The 24149-nt window shown below is 34.5% G+C and overlaps 1 protein-coding gene and 2 pseudogenes across 1 annotated transcript; 2 read left to right on the top strand and 1 right to left on the bottom strand.

Moving 5' to 3' along the window:
* The first annotated feature begins 1947 nt into the window (after positions 1-1947).
* Positions 1948-2026, top strand: LOC150057498 (small nucleolar RNA U3; annotated as a pseudogene).
* Positions 2027-5748: 3722 nt separating this feature from the next.
* On the top strand, positions 5749-6687 carry LOC150057497 (olfactory receptor 14C36-like). Its single transcript, XM_090339728.1, has one exon. It carries the CDS (start codon positions 5749-5751, stop codon positions 6685-6687), a length of 939 nt encoding a protein of 312 aa, XP_090195854.1.
* A 5308-nt stretch (positions 6688-11995) lies between these two features.
* Positions 11996-23796, bottom strand: LOC150057496 (olfactory receptor 11L1-like; annotated as a pseudogene).
* Positions 23797-24149: the final 353 nt, after the last annotated feature.

Raw genomic sequence — 24149 nt, 5'->3', positions numbered from 1 at the left:
ATGCATGGGTGTCTGTGTGTCTTTCTGTGTGTGTTACACAGAGAGAATGAAGTCATCTGATCTCTGCCATCTAACATACAGGACATATTATTTGAGGACCACGTAGGTACCCGAACACATTCATCAAATGGTTCAGATTTGTGTTTTAATCCTCCTAGTTAGATAGAATAAATGTCACTTATATGTCACAATGTTTCTGTTTGTAATTGTTCAGTCATTGATCCCAATACAGAATTTTAATTGGGTCCTTTTGTATCCTAGAGAGATCATTATATGCCTGAAATTACCCGTGGGCAATCTACTCTCATTAGTCAATAAGGACTGTTCTCCTAGAGTAGGGATCCATAAACTGACCCACATCTTTAAATTTAAAAAAAAAAACTCTATTGACAAATTTCAATGTGACAAGAGTGTTCGGTGTTGACATTTTTCAATATCGTATGTATTTTGGAAATTCAGTTAAACTAAATTTAAGTATTTATTTTAGAGATATTAAGAAGATAAATTTAATTCTAGTTGCAGAGTATACTACTTTAATACTTATGCAGAAATAAAGATAAAGCTGGCAAGAAGTTTTTAGTATAACCAGAGTCAATAAAGTCCTTGAAAATGCCTCCTAGAAGTTTGACTGCTAAAAAGCATTTTCATAAGACATACTATAACTAGCGCTAAGATAGTCAATGAAAGTTCAGATTGTTAATAAACACACATAACCATAATAGGAGGGGAAAAAAAGAGGAATTTATGCCCTCAAAATAATGTCAAGGATCTCTTAACAGTGAGTACTGCTATTCTTGCTTTCTTTCTCCAGTTCACTCTAGGTCAGTCCAGACATCTTGTGCTTCATTACATGGCTTTAGAATGGGAAAGAAATGATCATTAAATGTATGACTAGATAATAATAGTATAACAACCATGTCTATGCGTTGTGATTAAAACAATTAGTGATTTCAAATAGACAAAAGCAAACCAAGGTAGTAATGTTATAGTCAATTAAGTGAAGAAAAGACTCATCGCAGAGAAAAGTAAATTATTTTGTATCAGTTGCTGCCATCTCTCATATCACATTGTTTTATTACTTTATAAAAGTTGTTGTCATTTTCTGTGGTAAATAGTAGCTCTGAGGAAGTACCAAATGAATATTTAACCTATAAAAACAAACATCATTGAACATTGTCTCTTTATCTCATCTACATTGATTTCAAACATATACTTAAATAACTTTTATTAATTTAACACTTAGAAATTTGCAGAACTCTATGTACACGAGTTCTTGAACAAACATCAGTACTAGACAAATAATGATGCACAAATAGCCAAAACATGCAAATCTGTTTGTATAACAATAACATAAAACAATAATGTAACATAAAATAACAATAACAAAAATATCTTTTGTTATAAGCATTGATTATTCACTTGGGTCTGCAAGATAAAATATGGCTTTTTTTCTTCTATTTTTCATTGATCTGAGTCATTCATTTTTACAGGCACCTTAGACTCCACAAAGTATGCATGATTGATAAATATATTTTGATTATTAGAAACTGGCCTTGAAATAACATTATCTTTCCTATTTCCATAAGACCTCCCCTGACCAATCCAGAAATAATGATCAACCAGTACACCCTTTGAACAAGACTGCTTAAATATACATATGCCTGTCCTCAACCTTTGTTCCCTCCCTGGTAAAACCAAAGTCACATTTCAGTACCCCAAAATCAGAGCTGAGGAAACCTGCACCTTAGTTTTCCTGGCATAGCAACACTGGTTAAACTTATTTTCATTTTTTTAATATTTATTTTTCTCTGTACCTTGGATAAGTGGTTAATCTGATTTATTTGGTGGGAGCCTCAGTCATCCAGAATATACTTATGTGTGTGTATATGTGTGTATGAATATATATATATACGTATGATTAGAGATAATATATAAAAACAATGTAATAAGTCTATGCTTTCAGGGATCATTTCTATAGTATGTTACTAGAGAAACTCCACTGATTGTGTAGAGTACCGGTTACAGTATCTCACTATGTTATCAGATATATTGGATATATTTGTATTCGGTTATTTGAAATTGGATAGGGAAGGGAGGAAAACAAGATGAGGGGTGGGAGTGGGGGGGAGGAAAATGGGGACCAAGACATGAGAAAGGGTATCAATGTATGTGAAGTAATGCACCTTCTATCTGGCGAATATCAGGTAACCCTTCTATTAATTACAATTAAAAAAATTAAAAAATAAAAACAATGTAATGCATACAAATACACATATTTTAAGAAAGCCTTATTTTAAGACAGTTTAATGGACTGCATTTTATGATTGCTGTTTACATATAAATAAGTAAAAAAACAAAAAATAAGTTCTATATTTGCAGCTTACGTAAATAATTTTCATTTAGATCTCCAGAATCTAGTTTATGTCTCTTTTATCTCCTGTGAAAACTGAGCTTTGTTATAAAATCAAATAATACACAATATATACATTCAATGGAAAAGATGATGAAAAATAGTATATCAAGATATTGTAAAAGGAAATGTCAGCTTTATATCAACTAAATTTGGTTTTATGAGTTTGCTTTAACTTTATTTGTGTACCATAAGAAAACTGAAGTCAAAATATTTTATTGGGTTTTTTTTGCTGTCACTGAAATAGCAGAATTCACTGTGCCTTTTTATGTCACTTTAAGAGAATATTTCTATATCCTTTGGGATATTACTGAGAAGTCAACAAAGACTGTAACTTTTAAGGCAATGCAAATGGAAATGGGGACCAAGACATGAGAAAGAGTATCAATGTATGTGAAGTAATGCACCTTCTACCTGGTGAATATAATGTAACCCCTTCTATTAACTACAATAAAAAATATGAAAAAAGAACCCAAATGATTTTTAAAAATTTACTTCTTTAAATTGTTTGGAAAGTGGCATAATTTAACACTTACATCTGTGTACAGTGCAAATGCTTAGATTACTAAAATTAAAAAAGTAAGTGGAGAATCATGGCTTTTGTTTCAAATAGCAAGTTGACTATTTTCAATTTATATAAAGTTCTATAAAATATATTTTAAACAAGCATATTGTGACTTATAAAAGATATATCTTGACAAATGCTAATTAAAATAATTCAAAGTCATATTCATAATGAAATAATCATTCATTCTGCTATGTGCTCAGAAAAATACACATCTTATTCTTTAGAGAGTTGAAATTTAACATAAATATAAATCTTGGTCCTGTCATGTTGGACTCAACTGTGTACAAAAACATAATGCCTGAGTTCAAACTCTGGTACTTGGAAAAATATAAAATAAATAGATAAATAAATAAGGATTTTTCTAAAGGTGTGCCTTTTGTAACATTTCTTATTTTTGCTATATTTCCCTGGACAATACAACCTTTAGCAAAGTGGTTGGCTTTCTTTCATTTCTTTTCTTTTTCTTTTTTTATTGTTGGGGTAATATAGAGAGCAGTCACAGTTACATTCATGAGGTAGTGGGTACATTACTTTTTCTTTTCTTTTCTTTTCTTTTTTTGGCCAGTTTTAGGGCTTAAACTCAGAGCCTTGAACACTGTCCTTGGGCTTTTTTTTTCTCAAGGCTAGAACTCTACCACCTAAAGACAGCACCATTTCCAGCTTTTTCTGTGTACTTGGTACTGTGTTTTTCTTCCACTTTCCTCTCCTCACCCCATTCCACTCATCTTGTTTTACCCTTTCTTTCCTTATTTCAATTAAACAAATACATATACAGTATACTAGGAATCAGAGTCAGATTCTTTTGTTTCTTATTCTAGATCACAAACCTTTTATTTCTACAGTTATAGAATATTAGTGTGTGACTTTCATAAACTAACTCTACTGTTTTTAAATAGATTCCTTTTTATTAAGGAAAAGATCTGAGTTCATAACATTTTTCTGCATGAATTGAAATTACAATAAGTTTTCATATGGTTATATGCATATTGCTGTTGTTGAATCATTGTGATCCACTAATAAGAATATTGTATATATATTCTGGTTATTACAAATGAGAGAAATCATATATTTCTTTGGGTCTAGCTTACTTTGTTCTCTCTCTCTCTCTCTCTCTTTCTCTCTCTCTCTCTCTCTCTCTCTATATATATATATATATATATATATATATGCACATACACACACATATATAGTCTTTCCACTACCTACTATTTTTCCAGTCCTGGGGCATAAACTAGGGCCCAGGTGGTGTCCTTGAGGATTCTCAGAGCTCTACCACTTGAGCCACTGCATCCAGAGCAGAATCAAACCTGGAGCTTTGTGTGTGCTAGGTAAACACTCTACTACTAGGCTACACTCCTGGCCCTCCACCTTCTAGTTTTGTTTATTTTATGTTTATTCTGTTAACATTAAATTTTTTAAGTATGTAATACCATCTGTAGTACATGATAATCCTGAAGATTGTTAAAAATTAGAATAGCCCTTATGAAGATAATGGAAACTATAATTTCAGACTTTCCAAAATGTTTTTTTGCAGTTATATTTATTATTTATGTTATCAATATCTGATTTTATTCCCAATTATGTTTTCACTGAATATCATAGTAGTGATAATTATTTGTGATAATTAGGATTTGAATTCTGGGCACTAGCTTCCTGGGAATTTGTGCTAACTTCTTACACCAACACTTTTTTTTGCTTATTTTGAAAATGCTAATAGCTAGATTTAAACTATGATCATCTTATATCTGTGTCTCACATAGCTGGGAATACAGGGATATGCTACCACATCCAGCTTTTTCTTTATGATAGAGTCCTATTAGCTATTTTTTGGACTGATACATTGCCACCTATAAAGCTGGGTTTATTTTTTTTTCAGGTGAGCATTTTTATTTTTTGCTAGTCTTGGGCTTGAACTCTGGGACAGAACACCATCTTTGGGCATTCTCAAGGGTAGAGCTCCACCACTGCCACTTGAGCCACATAAAGCTGGGTTTATAAGCATGAGTGTCCATTTTATTTTTTGCACTACAGACAAAAGTTCTATTGCAATAATACATTATTCTTGATTTGTCTATTTACTTTACCTGTGAAATTTCTAGTTTATGTTTTTGTTTATTTGCTGTTCACTCATTAATTCCAACCTGTGTAATCCCACTTAGCACTCCTTGTCAGGAAGATTAAATGGACCAGCTGAAATGACATTTGGAAACAAGCATAATTATTTAGCATGTGATTGGGATGGAAATTGTATTTTTCTTTTGATAAAAAAATGAGGATTTAACTCACTGCTTTGTACCTGCTAATCTGACATTCTTTCTAACAAATGAGGCACAAACTCGCTCCTTTTGAAGGCCTGGGCACTGTCCCTTAGCATTATTGCTCAAGACTAGGGTTCTGCCACTTGAACCACAGCTCAATTTCTGGGTTTTAGTCAGTAATGAGATATAAGAGTTTCATGAACTTTCCTTCCCCAGCTGTGTCAGTACATTTTGTGGATTTAATTATGAAAATTGTGATCATGCTTAATATCAACATATATTAGTAGGTTGAAGAATTCCCTCTTCTTTGATCCTTCATGGTTTTCTCTTAGGAGATGTAAAATGGTACACATATTAAAAAAAACATAGTAATTTTGAGCACATGAAGGCCAGCTGGGAACACAGACGTAAAATCAGATAAAAGGTCATAGTCATTTTTATCAATTATTACATAGTTATTTTCTCCATTCTTTTGTATTACAGATGACCATTCCAGGAGGACTCTTCAGAGCATGGTCAATGTCAGCACGGTGACTGAGTTTCTCCTGGAGGGCTTTGCGGAGGCGTGGGAGCTCAGACTCCTGCTCTCCATGCTGTTTCTACTCATGTACCTGGCCACCCTGCTAGGGAATCTGATCATTGTCACTGTCACCACCATTAACCAGAACCTGCACACACCCATGTACTTCTTCCTCAGGAACCTGTCCTTTGTGGACATGTGCTACATTTCTGTCACTGTCCCCAGTGCCTGTGTCAACTCCCTCACTGGCAACAGGTCCATCTCTATGGCTGGCTGTGCAATTCAGGTATTTCTTGTAATTTTCTGTGCATGTGTGGAGCTGTTGCTCCTCACCATCATGGCACATGACCGCTTTGTAGCCATCTGCCAGCCCCTCCACTACCCTGTCATCATGAACCGCCAGTTCTGTGTTCAGACCACACTGGCTTCCTTACTCAGTGGTATCATCTATGCAGCTGTACATACTGGCAGCACATTCCAGCTGTCCTTCTGTCAGTCCAATGTGGTTTCCCAGTTCTTCTGTGACAGCCCCTCCCTAATAAGGCTGTCTTGCTCAGATACCTTCAGCAACGAACTCTTAATTATTTTTTCAACTTTAGGTGTAGGTGGTAGCTGCTTTATCTTCATTGTTTTATCATATATTCGCATATTTTCAGCAGTGCTAAAGATCCATGTCAAAGAAAAGCAAGGAAAGGCCTTTTCCACTTGTTTGCCTCACATTCTTGTCATGTCTGTGTTTCTTGGATCCAGTGTCACTGTCTACATAAGGCCCCCAGCAATTTCTAACAGTATTCAGAATATAATTCTATCTATATTTTATACCATTGTACCGCCTTTTCTGAATCCTATCATATATAGTCTTAGAAATAAACAAATAAAAGAGGAGGTGGAAAAAATGATACTAAGAATGTTGTATACAAAAAAAATTTAAAGATGTCTTAGATTTTATCTAAATCCCACTCTGAGTTTTCACCAGTAAAAATTCAGGCTACAGTACTCTACACACCTACTCCTAAGTCCCTCCATGGTGAACCTGTGTATTGAAAATTATTCTCATTATTCATCTAGGAATATAATAAAAATTTAATTATATATATTATTTTGTTGTACTTATGTATGTTATATTTATGATAATTTCATACACATATACAAAATGATGGTCAATTGAAGTCATTTGGCATATCCATCTCTTCAATCAAATATATGTATATATGCTATTAATTTTTTTATGGGAGTATCAGGACTTGTTTTCAAGGCCTCATCCTCTTGCTCACAGTGCTCTAACACTTGAGTCACACTCAGACTTCTACTGTGCTAGCTAATTGGGAAAGTAGCCTCATAAAATTTTCTACTTGGGCTGGCTGCCAACAGTTATACTCTATGAGTAAATAGAATTGCAGGAAGAACAACATGTGCTTTGCTCTTTTGAAAGGTTAAGGAGGGTGAATATCATGGAAAGAATTGACATGACTAAATAATTTTTAAGCTGTTTTAAAATATGTTTATGATCCATCAAATAGCTTTTGGTGTTGATAATATAATTTATTGGTTCATATTTTCTATTTACTTAATTTAATCTAAGCAGAACTATGTAAATGACCGAATTATTAAAATAACATAAGTACTCTGAAGAGTAACACAAACAAAATTCATAATCTAAAATTGATATCATTTTTAAACTGATTTTATGACCTGATTAGAAAGTAAACACTGTGAATGTACAAAGTGATATTTGAGGTAACTTTTTTTTTGGTCTCAGTTTTGGATACAAGGATAAGATCCTGCTAATTGAATGTTCTTTATCTTCCTTTGGCTTATCTCATTATTAATTGGAAGCTGAAACAGATAAGTCTAAGAGACAGCCTGTATTTCCACATCTACTTCATTTTGTCATGTACTTGGCATGGATGTTTAGAAGCTGACTTTTACTTCTAGGCTGATGTTTGCTTCTATACTCTATGTGTGTGGTGTTGCATGCATGTGTGTGTGTGTGTGTGTGTGTGTGTGTGTGTGCGTGCGTGCGTGTGTGTGTGTGTTTGTAGGTCATGGGGGCTTTAACTCTGGTTGAGCACTGTCCTTAAGCTCTTCAGCTCAGTGCTAGCCCTCTACCACTTTGAGCCACAGCACCACTTCCAATTTTCTAGAAATAAAACAGATAAAGCTGGAAATGGCACTGTAACTCAAGTGGTACTGTGCTAGCCTTGAGGAAAAGAAGCTCAGGGACAGTGCCCAGACTGGCAAAAAAAAAAGTGAAATTTATATCCAATAAAAGATTATTGCACAGAAGAAAAGCAGAAAATTTTAATGCTTGGATAAAAGTTGATTCCAATGGATGAAAACTTTTAAATAACATCTGTCAAGAGCCAATAACTCACAACAGTAATCTTAGCTGCTGGGGAGTCTGAGATCTGAGTATTACAGTTAGAATCCAGCCTTAGAAGGAAAGTTCCTGAGACACTCACCTCCAATTAATCATAAAATCAAAAAAGTGGAGCAGTAGCTCCCATGGTAGAGCACTAGCCTTGGGCAGAAATGCTCAGCCCAGGACCTGAGTTAAAGCCCTGGAAGTGGAAGACACAATCAATCAATCACTCAATCAATCAACCAAATTCATATATTTTTTCTATCTTTGGGAAAATATTCTTACACCTGATTAAATTTTAATAAATAACAAGGATATAAATACAAAATGCAAAATACAAGAGTCTTTTCTAGATACCAAGAACAAAGTAACTACAAAATCAGAAATAAATTCCCATTTATAACATCCACAAGATGGGAAGAACTCAAGCATTTATGGATTAGCACAATTATTAATGAGAAAGTAGCTATAATGCCAAGGCAGTCTATAGATTCAATGCAATTTCCATCAAAATTCTAGTATCATTTTTGTTAAAAATATAATAAGAAATCTGTTAATTCACTAGTAATTTTAAATCCTACCTGGACCAAGAGATAACATAACGATGATGCAGTATCACATTGTTTCCCCTTGAACAATCCTACAGAGTAACAACATGTTGAATATGCAAAGAAAATAAAGATGCAAAGACTAATATATTGGAATAGAAAATCTTGAGATAAGCTTGAAAACTTACAAGCATCTCTTTATTTCTGGCTGATAAAAAAGTATAAACACATAAATTAAGGAAAACACAGTATCTTGATCAAATGAGCTAACAAAGTTGTATACTTGAGGGGTGGGAGTTTTGCCTGTTGGTAGAGCGCTTCTCTAGCATGCACAAAGCCCTGGTTTTAATTCTCGGTATCACATACATAGAAAAAGGCAGAAGTGGTGCTGTGGATCAAGTGGCAGAGCACTAGCCTTGAGCAAAATTTTAAAAAGTCCAAGGACAGTAGCCAGGCCCTGAGTTCAAGCTCAATGACTTGCCAAAAAAAAAAATGGATATTTTCCAGTAGAGGACTGAACTTATACCCTCTTTCAAAATGGCTCAAAGATCTTAATTTAAGATTGGAGACATAAAAATAGATTATAAATTTTATATACTATATATATGTATATGGTATATATATGTATATATGTGTGTGTGTGTGTGTGTGTGTGTGTGTGTGTGTGTGTGTGTGTGTGAGAGAGAGAGAGAGAGAGAGAGAGAGAGAGAGAGAGAGAGAGAGAGAGAGGTATGTATATTGCATAGGCAAAATTGTGGCAAAGAGACTCCCACAGTTTACAAAATAAAAGCAAAAACTGAGTAATGGAATTTCAGCCATTTGACACTTAACAAAAGAAAGAAAATAATTGCCTGAGAGAAGGGAGCAAGCAACCTAAAATACAGGAGGGAATGTGGTGTTTTTTCATTAGACAGTTGATTATTATCCAGATAAAACAAACTTCAAAAAAATCAACATAAATAATAATTAATGAGCATATAAACTGAAAAATAAGTTTCAAAAGAAGTATGAGACAAATACCAGAGGAATGCAAAACAAGTCTTAGTAATTAAGGAATACTAAATATTAAGAGATCAAGATGCCAGAATGATTATTATCAAGAAAACACTTAGAAATATGGCAAGATTCAAAGGAAAGCTGTTGGTCAGCTAAATGCTAGGAACTTTTGCACATTGATTAGTGTTTACACTTCCTATTGTACTGTTACTATTTTTATGATGGATTTTCATGAACTTAGATCTCGTAACTCCTTTATTTACCATCTTCAGTGAATTCTATTATGATCCTTGTCATTATCACTAAATCCATCCTCTTCCAATGAAGAATTATTTATTACAGTTATGGTATAGGATTACAATATTTCTCACTATCAAACTCTGGATGAAAGGATATGATTGGGACCAGAGATCTTTTGAGTATATTTAAATTGCAATTGGGATATGAAACACATTATTTTCTTGATGAAATACTCAAAATCCTTATATGTCTAAATTTTGCCTTACCAAAAGGAAAATTAATTAAAATTTTTGGATGAGTGGTCGTACAGAGGAAGAAACACTGAACATAATTCAAGATATAACAAAACACAACTCAGTGAGTTTGATTTCAAAGCAACATGCTATAACTGAGATTCCCTTATTTCATTAAATATAACCAAAAAAACTCTGCACTGATACAGAATGTATCATTGTTAATGGGAGACTATATAAAACATTTTATATTCTAATGGAAAAGTTTAGAAAAGTCATTTATGTTGCATGGTAAAAGTCTCACATTTAACTGTAAAGATTATTTTCAAAAGTTAAAAAACATATACAGTTTTTAAAATATGGATTAATTAAGCATTCAAAAACATTTTATAAAATCTTGATATAACCCAGAAAAATCAGATGTTGAAGTTTACATTGCCATGTGCAAATACTTTTGATTTCACTTTAGTGTCAGTAAAAATAAATTCTTATAAACTTCCTTGCCTATGGCGGGCACTGGTGGCTCTCACTGTAATCCTAGCTACTCAGGAGGCTGGGATCTGAGGATCAAGGTTCAAAGCCAGCCCGGGCACTAAAGACCTTGAGACCTTTATCTCCAATTAATCACTAGAAAACAGAAAGTGGGGCTTGACTCAAGGGTAGGGTGGTAGCCTTGAGCTGAAGAGCTCAGAGACAGCACACAGGCCAAGTGTTAAAGCCCCATAACTGACAAAAGAAAAGAAACCTTCCTTGATTAAACAGTGCTAGTGAAGATTTTTCTTCTATGGGTTAGTTGCTCAAGTTACAGGTAGTCTTATGAAAAAGGCAGGGCTGAGATTTTTCTTACAGCTTTTGCTGCTGCTCCACTGGTCACATTTTGCAGCATCTGCTATGTGGAAACTATTACTTGAGCCCTTGTTCTGAGATTTTCTCCATATCTATGTTATCATTTTAGTTTGTAAACTACACAGAAGTTACTGAAAACCAAAAATCTTCATTTATTCAGAAGAGTCACAAAAATGATGGAAAACCTGCAAGCCTTCTTTTTATCTCAGAATCAATTATTTTATACTCCTTTAGATGCAAGATCTAGACCTGAAATCATGGGATCCTTCTCTAATCTCCAACATTGCTGGGGATTATAAGCATGCACAGGTGAAATTAGTTATGATGAATATTTGCTGGATGTTTTTAAAAGTATTTGAGAATTAATACGTAAAAAACTTTTTTTCTTATACTGTCCAACTGTTTCTTATCTCTTTTCTCTCTTTCTTAACCATTTTAAAATTTTTATTATCAGTATGATGTATAGAGGGGTTACAGTTACATTCATAAGATAGTGAGTACATTAATTCAAGTACCCTTGCTAATATTTTAAAATCTTATTCATTTATTTTGATTTTTGTGTTCCTTAAAATACTGATAAGTTTATAATAAAATTATAGACCTTTATATTAAGTAAATCATCATCTATAATTAAAAATGTATAATTTTTACTGAATGTGCTTTTGAAATAAAAAGGATTAAATTTTATTAGACCATTGACTCCATAAAGAACACAGCATCACGGAAAAGAGATTGGTAACTCATGGTTCCTATTGAGATATAAGCTATGAAAATACTGGAAATACATCTGACTCAATCTATTTTCTAACAGTAAATGCATTAGAGTCAAGAAGCTTTGTAATATTTATCATTCTATCACTATATTACTGTGATAAGACACAGAGTAGCTACAGAATAGCTCTAGAATAGAATTAAAGCTAATAAGATAAAAAGAGATTATCAAATCTCTTGGTATCAGTTTTGTAACACAATTTGCGAAGAATCCACTGTCAATTTTCCATTTTTGTTAATATCTCAAAACTTCTGTACATTTCTGCTCCAGAGAAGTCTCCTTTGTGCTAGATATTTCCAGAAAGCTTTTTTCACATCTTTGTTTCTCAGAGTGTATATGAGAGGATTGGCCAGTGGAGTAACCACACAGTAGAACACTGATACCACCTTACCAATGGTGAAGTTATACTTGGCTGGAGGGCAGACATAGGCAAAGATTATGGTGCTATAATAGATGGAAACCACGCTGAGATGGGACGCACAGGTGGAGAAAGTTTTCCTCCGAGCCTCTCTTGAAGACAGCCCGATGATGGTGACCACAATTTTGCCATAGGAAGACGTAGTGAGAAGAAAAGAACTTAGAATCACAACCGAGCTGCATGTATACCCCACCGCCTCCACAAAGAATGTATCTGAGCAAGCAAGTTTAAAAATGGAGTCTGAGTCACAAAAGAAATGGTTGATCATCTGGGGACCACAGAAATGTAGATGAGAGATAAGTAGGGTAGGTAAGAGTGGAACCATGAAGCCTCCAGCCCATGATCCAGTGGAAAACTGCAGGCAAGCCTGGAGAGTCATGAGCAGCAAGTAGCGGATTGGGCTGCATATGGCCATGTATCTGTCATAGGCCATCACAGCCAGCATGATGCACTCGGTACCTCCCATTGAGAAAAAAAGTAGTACTGAGTAGCACAGCCAGAGACAGAGATGGTGACAACCTTTGAGAGGCAGGTGGCCAACAACTTAGGCACTGTGGCTATAGTGTACCAGATCTCTAAGAAGGACAAATTTCCTAGGAAAATGTACATGGGCGTCTGCTACATCCATGTCTCATCTTCTCTGATCTATGAGGAGCAAAAATACCCAGATGACAATAGATGTCCAATGAGAAAAATATCAAGTGATCATTCATTTCCATAATAATTATACACCACTTCCTAGTTTAAAAAAAGAAAACAACTGTTCTTTTTATACACACTATAAATGAATTATCTCATTTTTTTCCAATCCAGAGTGTAAATATTTAGTCACTCTTTCCAAATGACAAAATAAAGGAGTATTTTCATTGTTTTTAAATGATAGGGTGGGTTCATAACCAGAGAAGGTTGATGAAAAAGAGAGCATTCCAATTCAAGTTCTGGTAGCTTAAATTTGTACTCCTATCTACTTGGGGGACTGAGATAGATTCGTGATTGAATCTATCTACAGCCAGGGTACAAAACATCTTGAGACTTTTTCTCAAGATGTGATGATGCTTACCATTTATCTTAAGTAGGGCAACTTAAGATAGGCAATTTTACTCAGATACATGTCAGTGGAGTTAAGTGAAAGACCTTCTCAAAAACTGACAGAAAAACACAGTTCAATAGTGAAAAGAAAGCAACATACACACAAACAAAACCCCACATAAAACAAACACTTACACAATTCAAGGAAATGTAACAACGTGGTTATATAGAAAATCCTCGTATTGTCCTATCACTGAGGAATTATTGTGTTAAATACAAAGATTGATAGAGAAGTCAGCGCATTATTTAGGACAGGCCCAGTACATAGCAGTCATGTCAACCATAGTGATTTTCTTGCTCATAGCTTAAATCCATGATCTTGGAGTAGTTTTAGATTGGAGGGATGTTGGCACATGAGTAAACTTTAAGAATTATATATGGGGCTGGGAGTTTGGCCTAGTGGTAGAGTGCTTACCTAGCATGCATGAAGACCTGGGTTCAATTCCTCATTATCACATACATAGAAAAAAGCCAAAAATGGTGCTGAGGCTCAAACGGTAGAGCCCCAGCCTTGAGAAAGTCCAAGGACAGGGCTCAGAACCTGAGCTCAAGCCAAGGACTAGCAAAAAAAAAAAAGAATTATATATGGAAGGAAGATATTTTGTTGAGAAATATTTGCCTAAATATGTTAGTTTTTGCCTACTTTTATTTTCAAAAAGACTATTATATCCTTCTATTTTCTTAGAATGACTTGGAGCACACAAATGCATTTCATGGGAATAAGAAATCTTGTCATTTCAAAATGTTTAGTACATTTTGACACTTTCATGAATATACCAATTATTTAAAAAAAAAGTATTGTAAAGATTTTGCCATATTTATGAGAAAAGCAAAAGTACCTTTTACTACTTAAATGGTCGTTCCCAAGATGGGATGAAAAAAAAAAACATAGGAACCAAATTTATATGATTTTCATTTGTGTGTGTGTGTGTGTGTGTGTGTGTGCATGCGTGTTGTGTTTAGGTGTGGTTTAATTGCAGGGCCTGCACACTGTCCTTAAGGATTCTTGCTAGTGCTTTACCACTTGAGCCATAGCTCTGTTTCTATTTTTTGTTTGTTTTTAATAGACATAACAGTTTCCTAAATTCTTCTGTCTTGGCTAACATTGGATCATAATCTTCAGTTCTCAGCTCCTGAGTAACTGGCTCAGAAGTTTTTTGCAAGACCATAAATCACATTTTAAAACATATTTTCTATTTGCCTGATTACTTAATAAAAATAGACATACTTAGTTATTCTTAAAAGGTATGATATAGCATGAGTTATAGAGATATAACATGAATTATTTCTCTCATCACAAACAGGAATGGGACAATTATTTTTTTAATGTATATGTAGAGTTTGTGCACAGAATCAGACTGATGCTGCCTAGATCCTAAAAGAACAAAACTTGTTTTTTCCTAAACAAACCATGGTCACTTACTACTTCCTTTAAAAAATGCTCCTTGAAAAAATAATCAAATATTAAAAGCATTGAATATATTTTTGTGACTTTAGTTTAAATTTATTGTATCATTTATCCAACATACATAGTGAATGTCCTAGGAAGAATATGCCCTAGCCCTAACGACACTGTCAACATCACAGTGTCATGTCATGCTGTTATTACTCATGCCTTCCCTACCCTAGACAACTAAGGAAAAGTGTGGATAATTTCTCCCTTGAAATACTCACATCCTGTGATCTACTTGGTTAATTTTCAGGAAGGAAACATTGTGAGCTAGAGTCTTCTGAGATTTCTTTACAGAAAGGGTGAGTGTTGAAGCACATTGCATTCAATCGTGGTGCTAAAGAAACAGCACCTGTTCACTGCCATGTTACTGGCAGTGGCATAGCATGTAAAGCAAAGCAACAAATTGTTTCATTCTTTGTTGTTCTCTTTTTGTTTTCTCATGGTCAGAGTCCAGAGAAAGGGAAGGCGGGAGAATCCTCCTTGTGAAAAGATCCATGGTTTCCTCAGCATGGATCTTTGGAGAGCTGCTTTCTGGCTTGGGACATCTGGATAAATTCCCTGAGAACTTTTCTTTGGTGTGCTCAGAGTGTTGTCCTCTTGGGAATTGCAGGATGTGTTAGAAATGCCACCAAAGTAACTGAAGGAATTGTGTCCTCTGAGGCTTCATTAGCTGTTGCTGCTACAAAATATATTGACCTTTCAAAATGTGATTGCAAAAATATTCCTTGATATTTCAGCCACCACATTTATGGCTTACAGTTGTATACTCTTGTATATCAAGTATAAGCTAGATAGGTATTAACAATTTTTCATTATAAAAAATAGAGATACTAAACAAAAACAAAGAGCAAAACACTTCTTTGGCATCATAAATGAAAGCAATAAAATATATAATGTGTGCCTGAGGAAAACGTTATACTCAGTCTGGTAGAGAATAAGGATCTCTATAAAAGGTATATATCCTGAAGTATGTAGTAAATGTGTGGGTAGCAGTAAAGTTTGAGAACCCTTGCTATAAGAAGAAAATAATAATTAAGATGAGAAGATAACTTAAATTATATCCATATATATATAATAATATCCATACTCCCAGCCCAAAGTAATATTTAATTGATTTCCAAAAACATGAAAAATATCAGTTTTAATGGCTTAAAGGCTATTTATTAACTTCCATTTTAATGTATACATAAGAGCATCATTTCATAGCCAAACTTTTATTATTAATCTTAAAAGAATTACAAACTAATAACTTAGCAAGGCACTAGTTCACTAAATTTAGAATGATTATCACCAAGAAAACACTCAGAAATCTAACAGTATGCAGACCAAAACTGACAGGCACCTAAGCCCTGGATATAGCAAAAGTCTTATCATCTCCCTGATGAAGAGTTTCTTCTGACTGAAAACATCTGCTTTGCCTAGTTACACAGAAAAGTTGTCCCTGAGACCTGTGCCTGGCATCTGATGCTATAGATTTTGTATTTTCTAGCCTCTGTTATTGTGTAAAAAATGTGTGGTTGTATATTCTTTTTTGGAGAACCTTGCCTGATATGGCTTCCTTTAAAATATAAAGAGGGCTGGAAGTTTTGCCTAGTGGTAGAAGCTTGCATAGCATGCACAAAGACCCACCTCTGGTTCCTTGGTACTACATACATAGAAAAAAGCCAAAAGTGGTCCTGTGTTCAAGTGGTAGAGCTCTAGCCTTGAGAAAGCCCAAGGACAGCGGTCAGACCCTGGACTCAAGCCCAGGACTGGCAAATTTTTTTTTTAAATTTAAAGAATATTTACCCAAAAAATGATGATTATGGGGCCAGGAGTTTGCCTAGTGGTTAAAGTGCTTGCCTAGAATGCACAAAGACCCAGTTCAATTCCTTGGTACCACATACATATAAAAAAGCCGGAAGTGGTGCTGAGGCTCAAGTGGTAGAGCTCTAGCCTTAAGAAAGTCCAAGGACAGCGCTCAGGCCCTGAGCTCAAGCCCAGGACTGGCAAAAAAAAAAAAAAAGATTATGAAAATTGGTATTTACCTGAAAGTTATAATTTATTTTTGTTTGAAATATTCATTAGCATTCATAATTTACATATATTAAAATCATAAGATTCTTGTAGCAGCCCTGACAACTGAAAAGAGGAGGCTCACAGACATAAAGAGAAAATCTCTCTAAACAGTTAGAGATAGGCAAGTGCCAATATTATTTAGGCACTGCCCACATATTAACATATATTTCATACCTATTTTTGCTGATAATGATATTTAATAATTATCCAGTTTCTCAGTCTTTATTACATAGTTTTGTATTTCCAAAGTATCAGTTGAGGAGATTCCATCCACTTTTCTCAAATTCCTTCAGAGCACAGCACATTGGAGAGTGCCTGTGTGTGGGGGGGGGTGCGTGTGTGTGTGTGTGTGTGTGTGTGTGTGTGTGTTCAGTTTGTTTAAGGGTATGGGGTAGTGGTGAGTGTGTGCAGTGTTCTATAGAATGATTGAGAAAATCTTATCTAAATGGTTTAAAATAAAATAGAAACTGTATCAACTTGACGTCCATATTGACCTTTCACTCATTCAATGGTAAAAATTTATGTCCCTGATCTTATTGTTTCATTGAATTAATCATCAAGTATATGCCCTCATGTTTTAAGCTGGGCATCCTTGCATCCATTTCTAGATTTGAATTGGGCACTAGCCACCAATTTTGTGCAGATTCATCTGGCTGAAATTGCCACACGCACAACCTAATCTCACTGGGCAAAGATGGCTGTGCTATCAGAGTATTTGAGGTGACTCATTAGCAGACCCATATTTTTAGATAAAAATTACGGATCCATTTTGACAGGGAAAGAGGGTTTTTGGGTTGTTGTTGTTTTCATTATATATCTGAATACATTTCTCAGTAAAACATGCATTTGGAAAGTTTTAAAGTACTTTTTAAATCCTGGATTTAGATCTACTAATGAGAGAAAAATTTAATCTCAACTTTATATCAAGAAGGATTCCAACAGCAAGTTAGCAGTGATTACTGTTACTTCCTTGATTCTCAAAATTTTACTTTAGTTTAAGAAATGTAAAAGAAATCAGAGTTAGTGTGGCATATAATATGTTAGTGAAATTGCTAATCTTAAGACAAACCAAGGTAGTAAAGTAGTAATTCAAGATAGCATCCACAGGGAAATTTTAACTGTTAAATACTATTTCTGTCATCTTAGATAATGCACACTCATATCAAGAAGTGTGACAGGTTCATGTTTGACATCTAAAACCAAAGCATAGCTACTCATTTCCTCCTTAATTTTTAAAATTATATTGTAAAGTTGATGGACAGAAAGGTTAGAGTTATATAAGTCAGATCATGAGTACATTTCCTTTTGAACAGTGTCAAACCTTTCCCTCTTCTAGTTTTTGCCCTCCTGACTTCCCTCCCTCTACCCCTCCAAGTTGTTCATTTCAACATAGTGTCTAGCAAGTATCAATGCTGTAGTTTATCCTTTGTTTCACCTTTTCTCTTTCCCCTTCACCTCCCCAATCAGATTAACTTATATACAAGACAAATGGTACAGAAATATAAAACAGAGACAAAGGGAACAAACCAAAGAAGAAAAGGAAAGACAAAAAGGAAAGAACTACTAACAATATAGGAAAAAATATATTGTTTTCCCATTTCATGGAGTTCATTTCTATAAGCATCATTTTATATGATCATATGAACATAGTTATTGAACTCTTGTTATCCTCTCCTAAGAATATTCTCTTTTGTTCTCACTGTGTTAATGTTTAGAGGGCTGTTTACAGGGCAATTATTTGTCTTTTACTATCCATCATGTTTATTTTTAAATTTAATCTGCATATTCTAATTATTACAGATTTTGAAAACTATGCAGCCTGTTTATTTGGGTTGGCTTATTTCACTTAGTATATTGTTATTTCACTTAGTATATTTCACTTAGTATATATATATATATATATCATATTTTCTTGATCCACTGAGGGGAATTAATAGGTTGACTGCATATCTGAGCTACAGAACGCAATATTGCCATGAACATGATTGTGCTGATGATTGTAAAGGGATGCTATAACCCACCACATACTCTATGTAGGTTGATGGGTGACCTGGACCAGAGCCTCTAGAAGCAAGAGTAAGTCTTTATAAATGGCTTTGTGCACGAAAAGAAAGCACAATTGTCTTCCTCTCTGAAGGTTCCAGAGGACCTGTGCACCTAATGCACACCAGGTTGCAAGGCCACTCAGGAATATTGGTGGCTCTGAATCTATGAAACAGAGACTAGTTCCTCGTCCTCCTAGACAGAGTCACTCCTTCCCTTCCTCTCTGTCTACTTTACTTTGTATGTTTTTTTTTAAATTTTGTTTTTGTTTTTGGTTTGTTTTTTTTTGAGACAGAGTCTCCCTATATAGCCCAGGCTGGTATCAAGCTGGCAGCTTGTGCCACTGCACATGACTCGTGTGTGTGTATGTGTGTGTTTGTGTGTGTTGTTCCTGGGGTTTGAACTTAGGTTTTGGACACTATCCATGAGCTTTTCACTTAAGGCTGGGGTTCTACCAACCACAGCTCCAATTTTGACTAGTGTTGGTTAATTGGAGACAAGTGTCTCATGGAATTTCTGGCCCAAGTCACAAGCAACTTTAAGATTTGATGTTGTGATTCTAGGAACAATTTAACTTGCAGCTATCTCTGATTAAGAACTTGCTAATGCTGGAGCTTAGCCCAGTGGCACCATGTGTGAAGCCCTGCATTTATCCAGTTCCCAGGACTGAGAGTTCTTCAGAATTTGTTCTATTGCTCCTCCCCAAATAACCCTGTATGGGTGAGATACGAAACACCATAACCAAGCAGAGAAATTTTCCCTAATTTTTTCCTGCCTTGTTTACCACTGAATCATAAATAAAATCTCTGGAGTTGTTTACAAAAATGTACTAAAGAATGTAATCAATGTTTGATATAGAGATCCAAATCGCATTTCTATAATAAGGAAGTAAATCACGCAAGACTATGACAAAAATGTTTAAATAGGTATTTTATATGCAAATTCACAATATGTTTAGTTATAGGTATTAATTTTGTCCTTAAACTTCCTTTCTACACATTTTAGTGCCTTGTGATATAAAATGATATATAAAGTAATGTGAAACAGACACTGGTCTGATAAGGGAAAATGAACCATAAGTAACCTATGGAAACCACAAGTCACATGTGTTCAGTGACCAACCTGAGTGATTTTCTGTTATGTTGCCTCTTTTCTCTGGCTATATTCTTCCCAATTGGATGAGTTGGTGAAATCAGAGACATTTTTGAAATCTAAACTGAAGACAAATTCTAGAGCTTCAAATTAATTTATTTAAGATTGGCATAACTAGAATTGCTACATTTTTCTTAGACAATAAATATGCAGCCAAAATACAATATTTATTATATACACATTACAACTAATACAGTAAAATATATCTAATAAAATCATTGGTGAGAGTTTTTGCTTTTATCAGGTATACAGAGAACACATAGTTTTAACCATTTTGTCTACCTACAATAAATATCCCCAGAAATTAAATATAAACTATAAGAAAAGTAAATAGCAAAGAGTAAGTGGCAGACCAATTAAGGTTGTGGGAATCTGGTGGGCATTGTTAGAGTTTTCTCCTACTTGGTATAGAAAGTAGAAAATTGGAGTATCTATTAGGCTGGAAATATAGAAGCAGTGACAAAGAATATTTCATAGTTGTATACATAGAGTCTTATCTAACAAACATGATTAACTTCATTCTTTTCTAGTTTTCATATACTTCTTTCTCTTGCCTAATTGCTCTAACTAGAGTTTCTACTACACTCTTCTTCCTTATCTAAAAGAGGGCTAAACTTATTTGCAACAAATTGAGCTGTGGTGGTCACTGATACCTCCAGAAACTCTTAGACTATATGGTACAGTAATGATCAGAATTCTTCTTGCCCCTCCATATTTCTCTCCCTCTTTAAGGCACAGGAATAAAATAAGCTGGATCCTTTAATAGACAGGATGTCTTCCATTCTTTTACCCAACTTTTCTTTTCTTTTTTTTTGCCAGTCCTGGGCTTGAGCTCAGGGCCTGAGCACTGTTCTTGGACTTTCTCAAGGCTAGAGCTCTACCACTTGAGCCTCAGCACCACTTCTGTGTTTTTTTCTATGTATATGGTACCGAGGAATCGAACCCGGGTCTTCATGCATGGTAGGCAAGCACTTTAACCACTAGGCCAAACTCCCGGCCCATCTTTTACCCAACTTTTCAATGAGTATAATTACTGAAATCTGCAAAGTAGTTATTGCAAGTTGTAATAGGAGCTATCAAAGCATGCCAAATACATCATGTGATCAGCTACTCTGGATCTCTATGGTAATGAGAAAATTCTGGAATGTTTACAAGTGAAATAGCATTATGAACTTTAACCATCTGCCAAATACTTATGAGATATAGAATGTATGAAAAAGTCTAATGACCAGATGATTCCATGGTACAAACAGATAAGCTACTGAAAATTCACCATTAGTAGAGCTTACAACTTCCACAAACCCAGTAGAAAGTAGTAAGGTGGAGACTATACTTTAAAAGATTACATTTATACTTTGAACTTGAGATTAGAGTGTGTAGAATCCTGAAGCCACAACTTGGAGATATTCTCAGTTATATTGATGTTTTCCTGCCATTCTTTTGGAGGAATACAAAAAATAGAGTACTCTGAGTGGTTTCTTGTATTAATTTATTCTATAAATGGAGTACACTTAGTTTTGTCTCACTTGAGCAATCTCATTCTTGCTAAACATCAGTGTTTGTATCTGATGACCTTTTTGTAAGTAGTCTCAATTGAGTGACTCATTTTCAGTTTCTTAATCTTCATTTTCTTTTGTAAATCCTTAGATTAACTGAAAATATCTTGGACCATATTTATCATTCTTATTTCCTGAGGTTTTGTTTTTCTTCTTCTTTTTTTTTACTTTTGTACAGGTTCAGAATTTTTTCATATCTTTATTGTAATAATAGAAGGGTTACACTATATTCACCAGATAGAAGGTGCATTATTTCACATACATTGATACCCTTTCTCATGTCTTGATCTCCATTTCCCTCCCTCCACCCCTGCCCGTCATCTTGTTTTCCTCCCTTCCCCATCCTGTTTCAAATAGCCAAATACACATATATCCAATATATCTGGTAACAAGGTAAAATACTGTAACAATATGATATACTCAAGGGATAGCAAAAGAGGTGAGAGATAACACAGTGCATTAAGGGCAGCAATCACTCATTATATGGCTTTTGCTTCAATATCCTGGAGGTCTTTTCATTTAATGTCATACTATATGGCCTTATGTATTTAGGTTTTGTTCTATTGTAAATCTCTGCTAGAAGAGCCCAAGGTTTCTATTGATTATGACAAGTGAGGGAAACCATTGAGCCTATGTACTTTGAGTCTGTCTTACTTCACTTAGTATGATTTTTTTTCTAAGTCTTTCCATTTCTTTACAAATGGGGCAATGTCTCTTTCTGACAGCATCATAGAATTTCATTGTGTATAAATGCCACATCTTGTTGTTCCGCTCATCAACTGAGGGGCATCTGGGTTGGTTCCGTACCTTTGCTATGGTAATTAGTGCTGCAATGAACATTGTTGTGCTAGTGGATTTAGTATGTCCTTGTTTCTGGACGATTGGGTAAATGCCAAGTAGTGGAATTGCTGGGTCATAGGGGAGCTCTATGTTTAATTATTTTAGCAACTGCCATCCTGCTTTTCCATAGTGGTTGAACGAGTTTGCACTCCCACCAACAGTGTAGTAGTGTTCCCTCCTAGCCACATCCAATCCAGCATCTGTAGTTATTAGATTTCTTGATGATGGCCATTCTAACTGGAGTGTGGTATACTCTTAGAGATTTTGATTTGCATTTCTTTAATTTTTAATTTTTTATTTATTGTAATATATAGAGTGGTTGCAGTTATATTCACCAGATAGTAGGTGCATTATTTCTCATACATTGATACCCCTTCTCATGTTTTTGTCCCCATTTCCCTCCTCCACCCTCTCCCAATCATCTTGTTTCTCCCCTTCCCTTTTCATATTTCAAATAAATAAATGAGTATACAATATGCCAGGTCACAAAGTCAGATACTGTAACAATAGGAGATTAACCAAAAGGCAACAAAAGAGAAGAGAAATAGCATAGTACATTAAAAATAACTATCACACATGATAAAGCTCTTGTTTCCACTTTCCTTTTACCCTGTGCTGTTTGGAGACTATTCTTTTAATTTTGACAATGTCAAACTTTATAATCCAGATGGATTTGAGGCTCAAGATCCCTCACCTCAGACTTGTGAGTGCTAAACCTACTAATGTAAACCACCACATCTGTCCAGTCTTTTCATTGCCAATATTAATTGGCAAAAATAACAGCTTGTTAGTGCTGAAAGTTCAAATGCATTTTTGAGTAAAAATGTTAAAAACAGACATCTTTGTAGTGTTACAGATGGTAGTAAGAAAGCTTTCTAAACTACACTTGTGTAAAAGTTTCCTGTTGTGAGTTAGAAAAAATCATACTAAGTGAAGTAATCCAGACTCAAAGGAACATAGTCTCAATGGTTTCCCTCATTTGTCATAATCAGTAGAAACCTAATAATCAGTAGAGCAAAACCTAGATACATAAGACTATTTAGTATGACACTAAATGAAAGGACCTCCAGGATATAGAAACAAAAGCCATATAATGAGTGATTTTTTCCTTAATGTACTATGTTATCTCTCATCTCTTTTGCTGTCCCTTGGTTATCTCATATTGTTACAGTATTTTACCTTGCTATCTCATATGTTGTATATATGTTTATTTGGTTATTTCCAATCAGATAGGGAAGGGGGAAAAAAGATGAGAGGTGGATGTGAGGGGAGGGAAATGGGGACCAAGACATGAGAAAGGGTATCAATGTTTGTGAAGTTATGCACCTTCTATCTGGTGAATATAATGTAACCCTTCTATTAATTACAGTAAAAATATGTGGGAAAAATTTTCTTTTGTTCAACCTTTTGTTTTACCATAATGAGCATGGACATGCCCAATTTATGTTACCAGAAAAGAATAGTGAACTTTAACAGATGTTTTATTCATCAAGTATTATGAAAGAATTATACTTCTTTTTGCTTTGATTTTTTTGAAGTGATTTATCTATTTATGCATTTGCATATAGTGTAACTCCCTTGTTTCAGTGATAGGTTGATGTTTAATAGTGATAGGCTAATCTGTTTAGTGTTGTGTTTCATTCCATTTATCAGTCATTCATTGAGAATGTTCTCATTATTCTTCATCAGTTATGCAGATTCTGTTATTTCTTAAATTTTTTAAACCAGGAGTTTGTCACTCCATGTAATGTGTATTGCAGAACTTTTTTTTATTGTGGGGATAATGT

The sequence above is a fragment of the Megascapheus bottae genome, chromosome 10 (assembly GCF_031878675.1).
Source record: "Megascapheus bottae isolate mThoBot1 chromosome 10, mThoBot2.hap1, whole genome shotgun sequence".
Taxonomy (NCBI): domain Eukaryota; kingdom Metazoa; phylum Chordata; class Mammalia; order Rodentia; family Geomyidae; genus Megascapheus; species Megascapheus bottae.
Note: the sequence above shows the minus strand (reverse complement) of the source record. Positions and strands in the feature narration are given on the sequence as shown.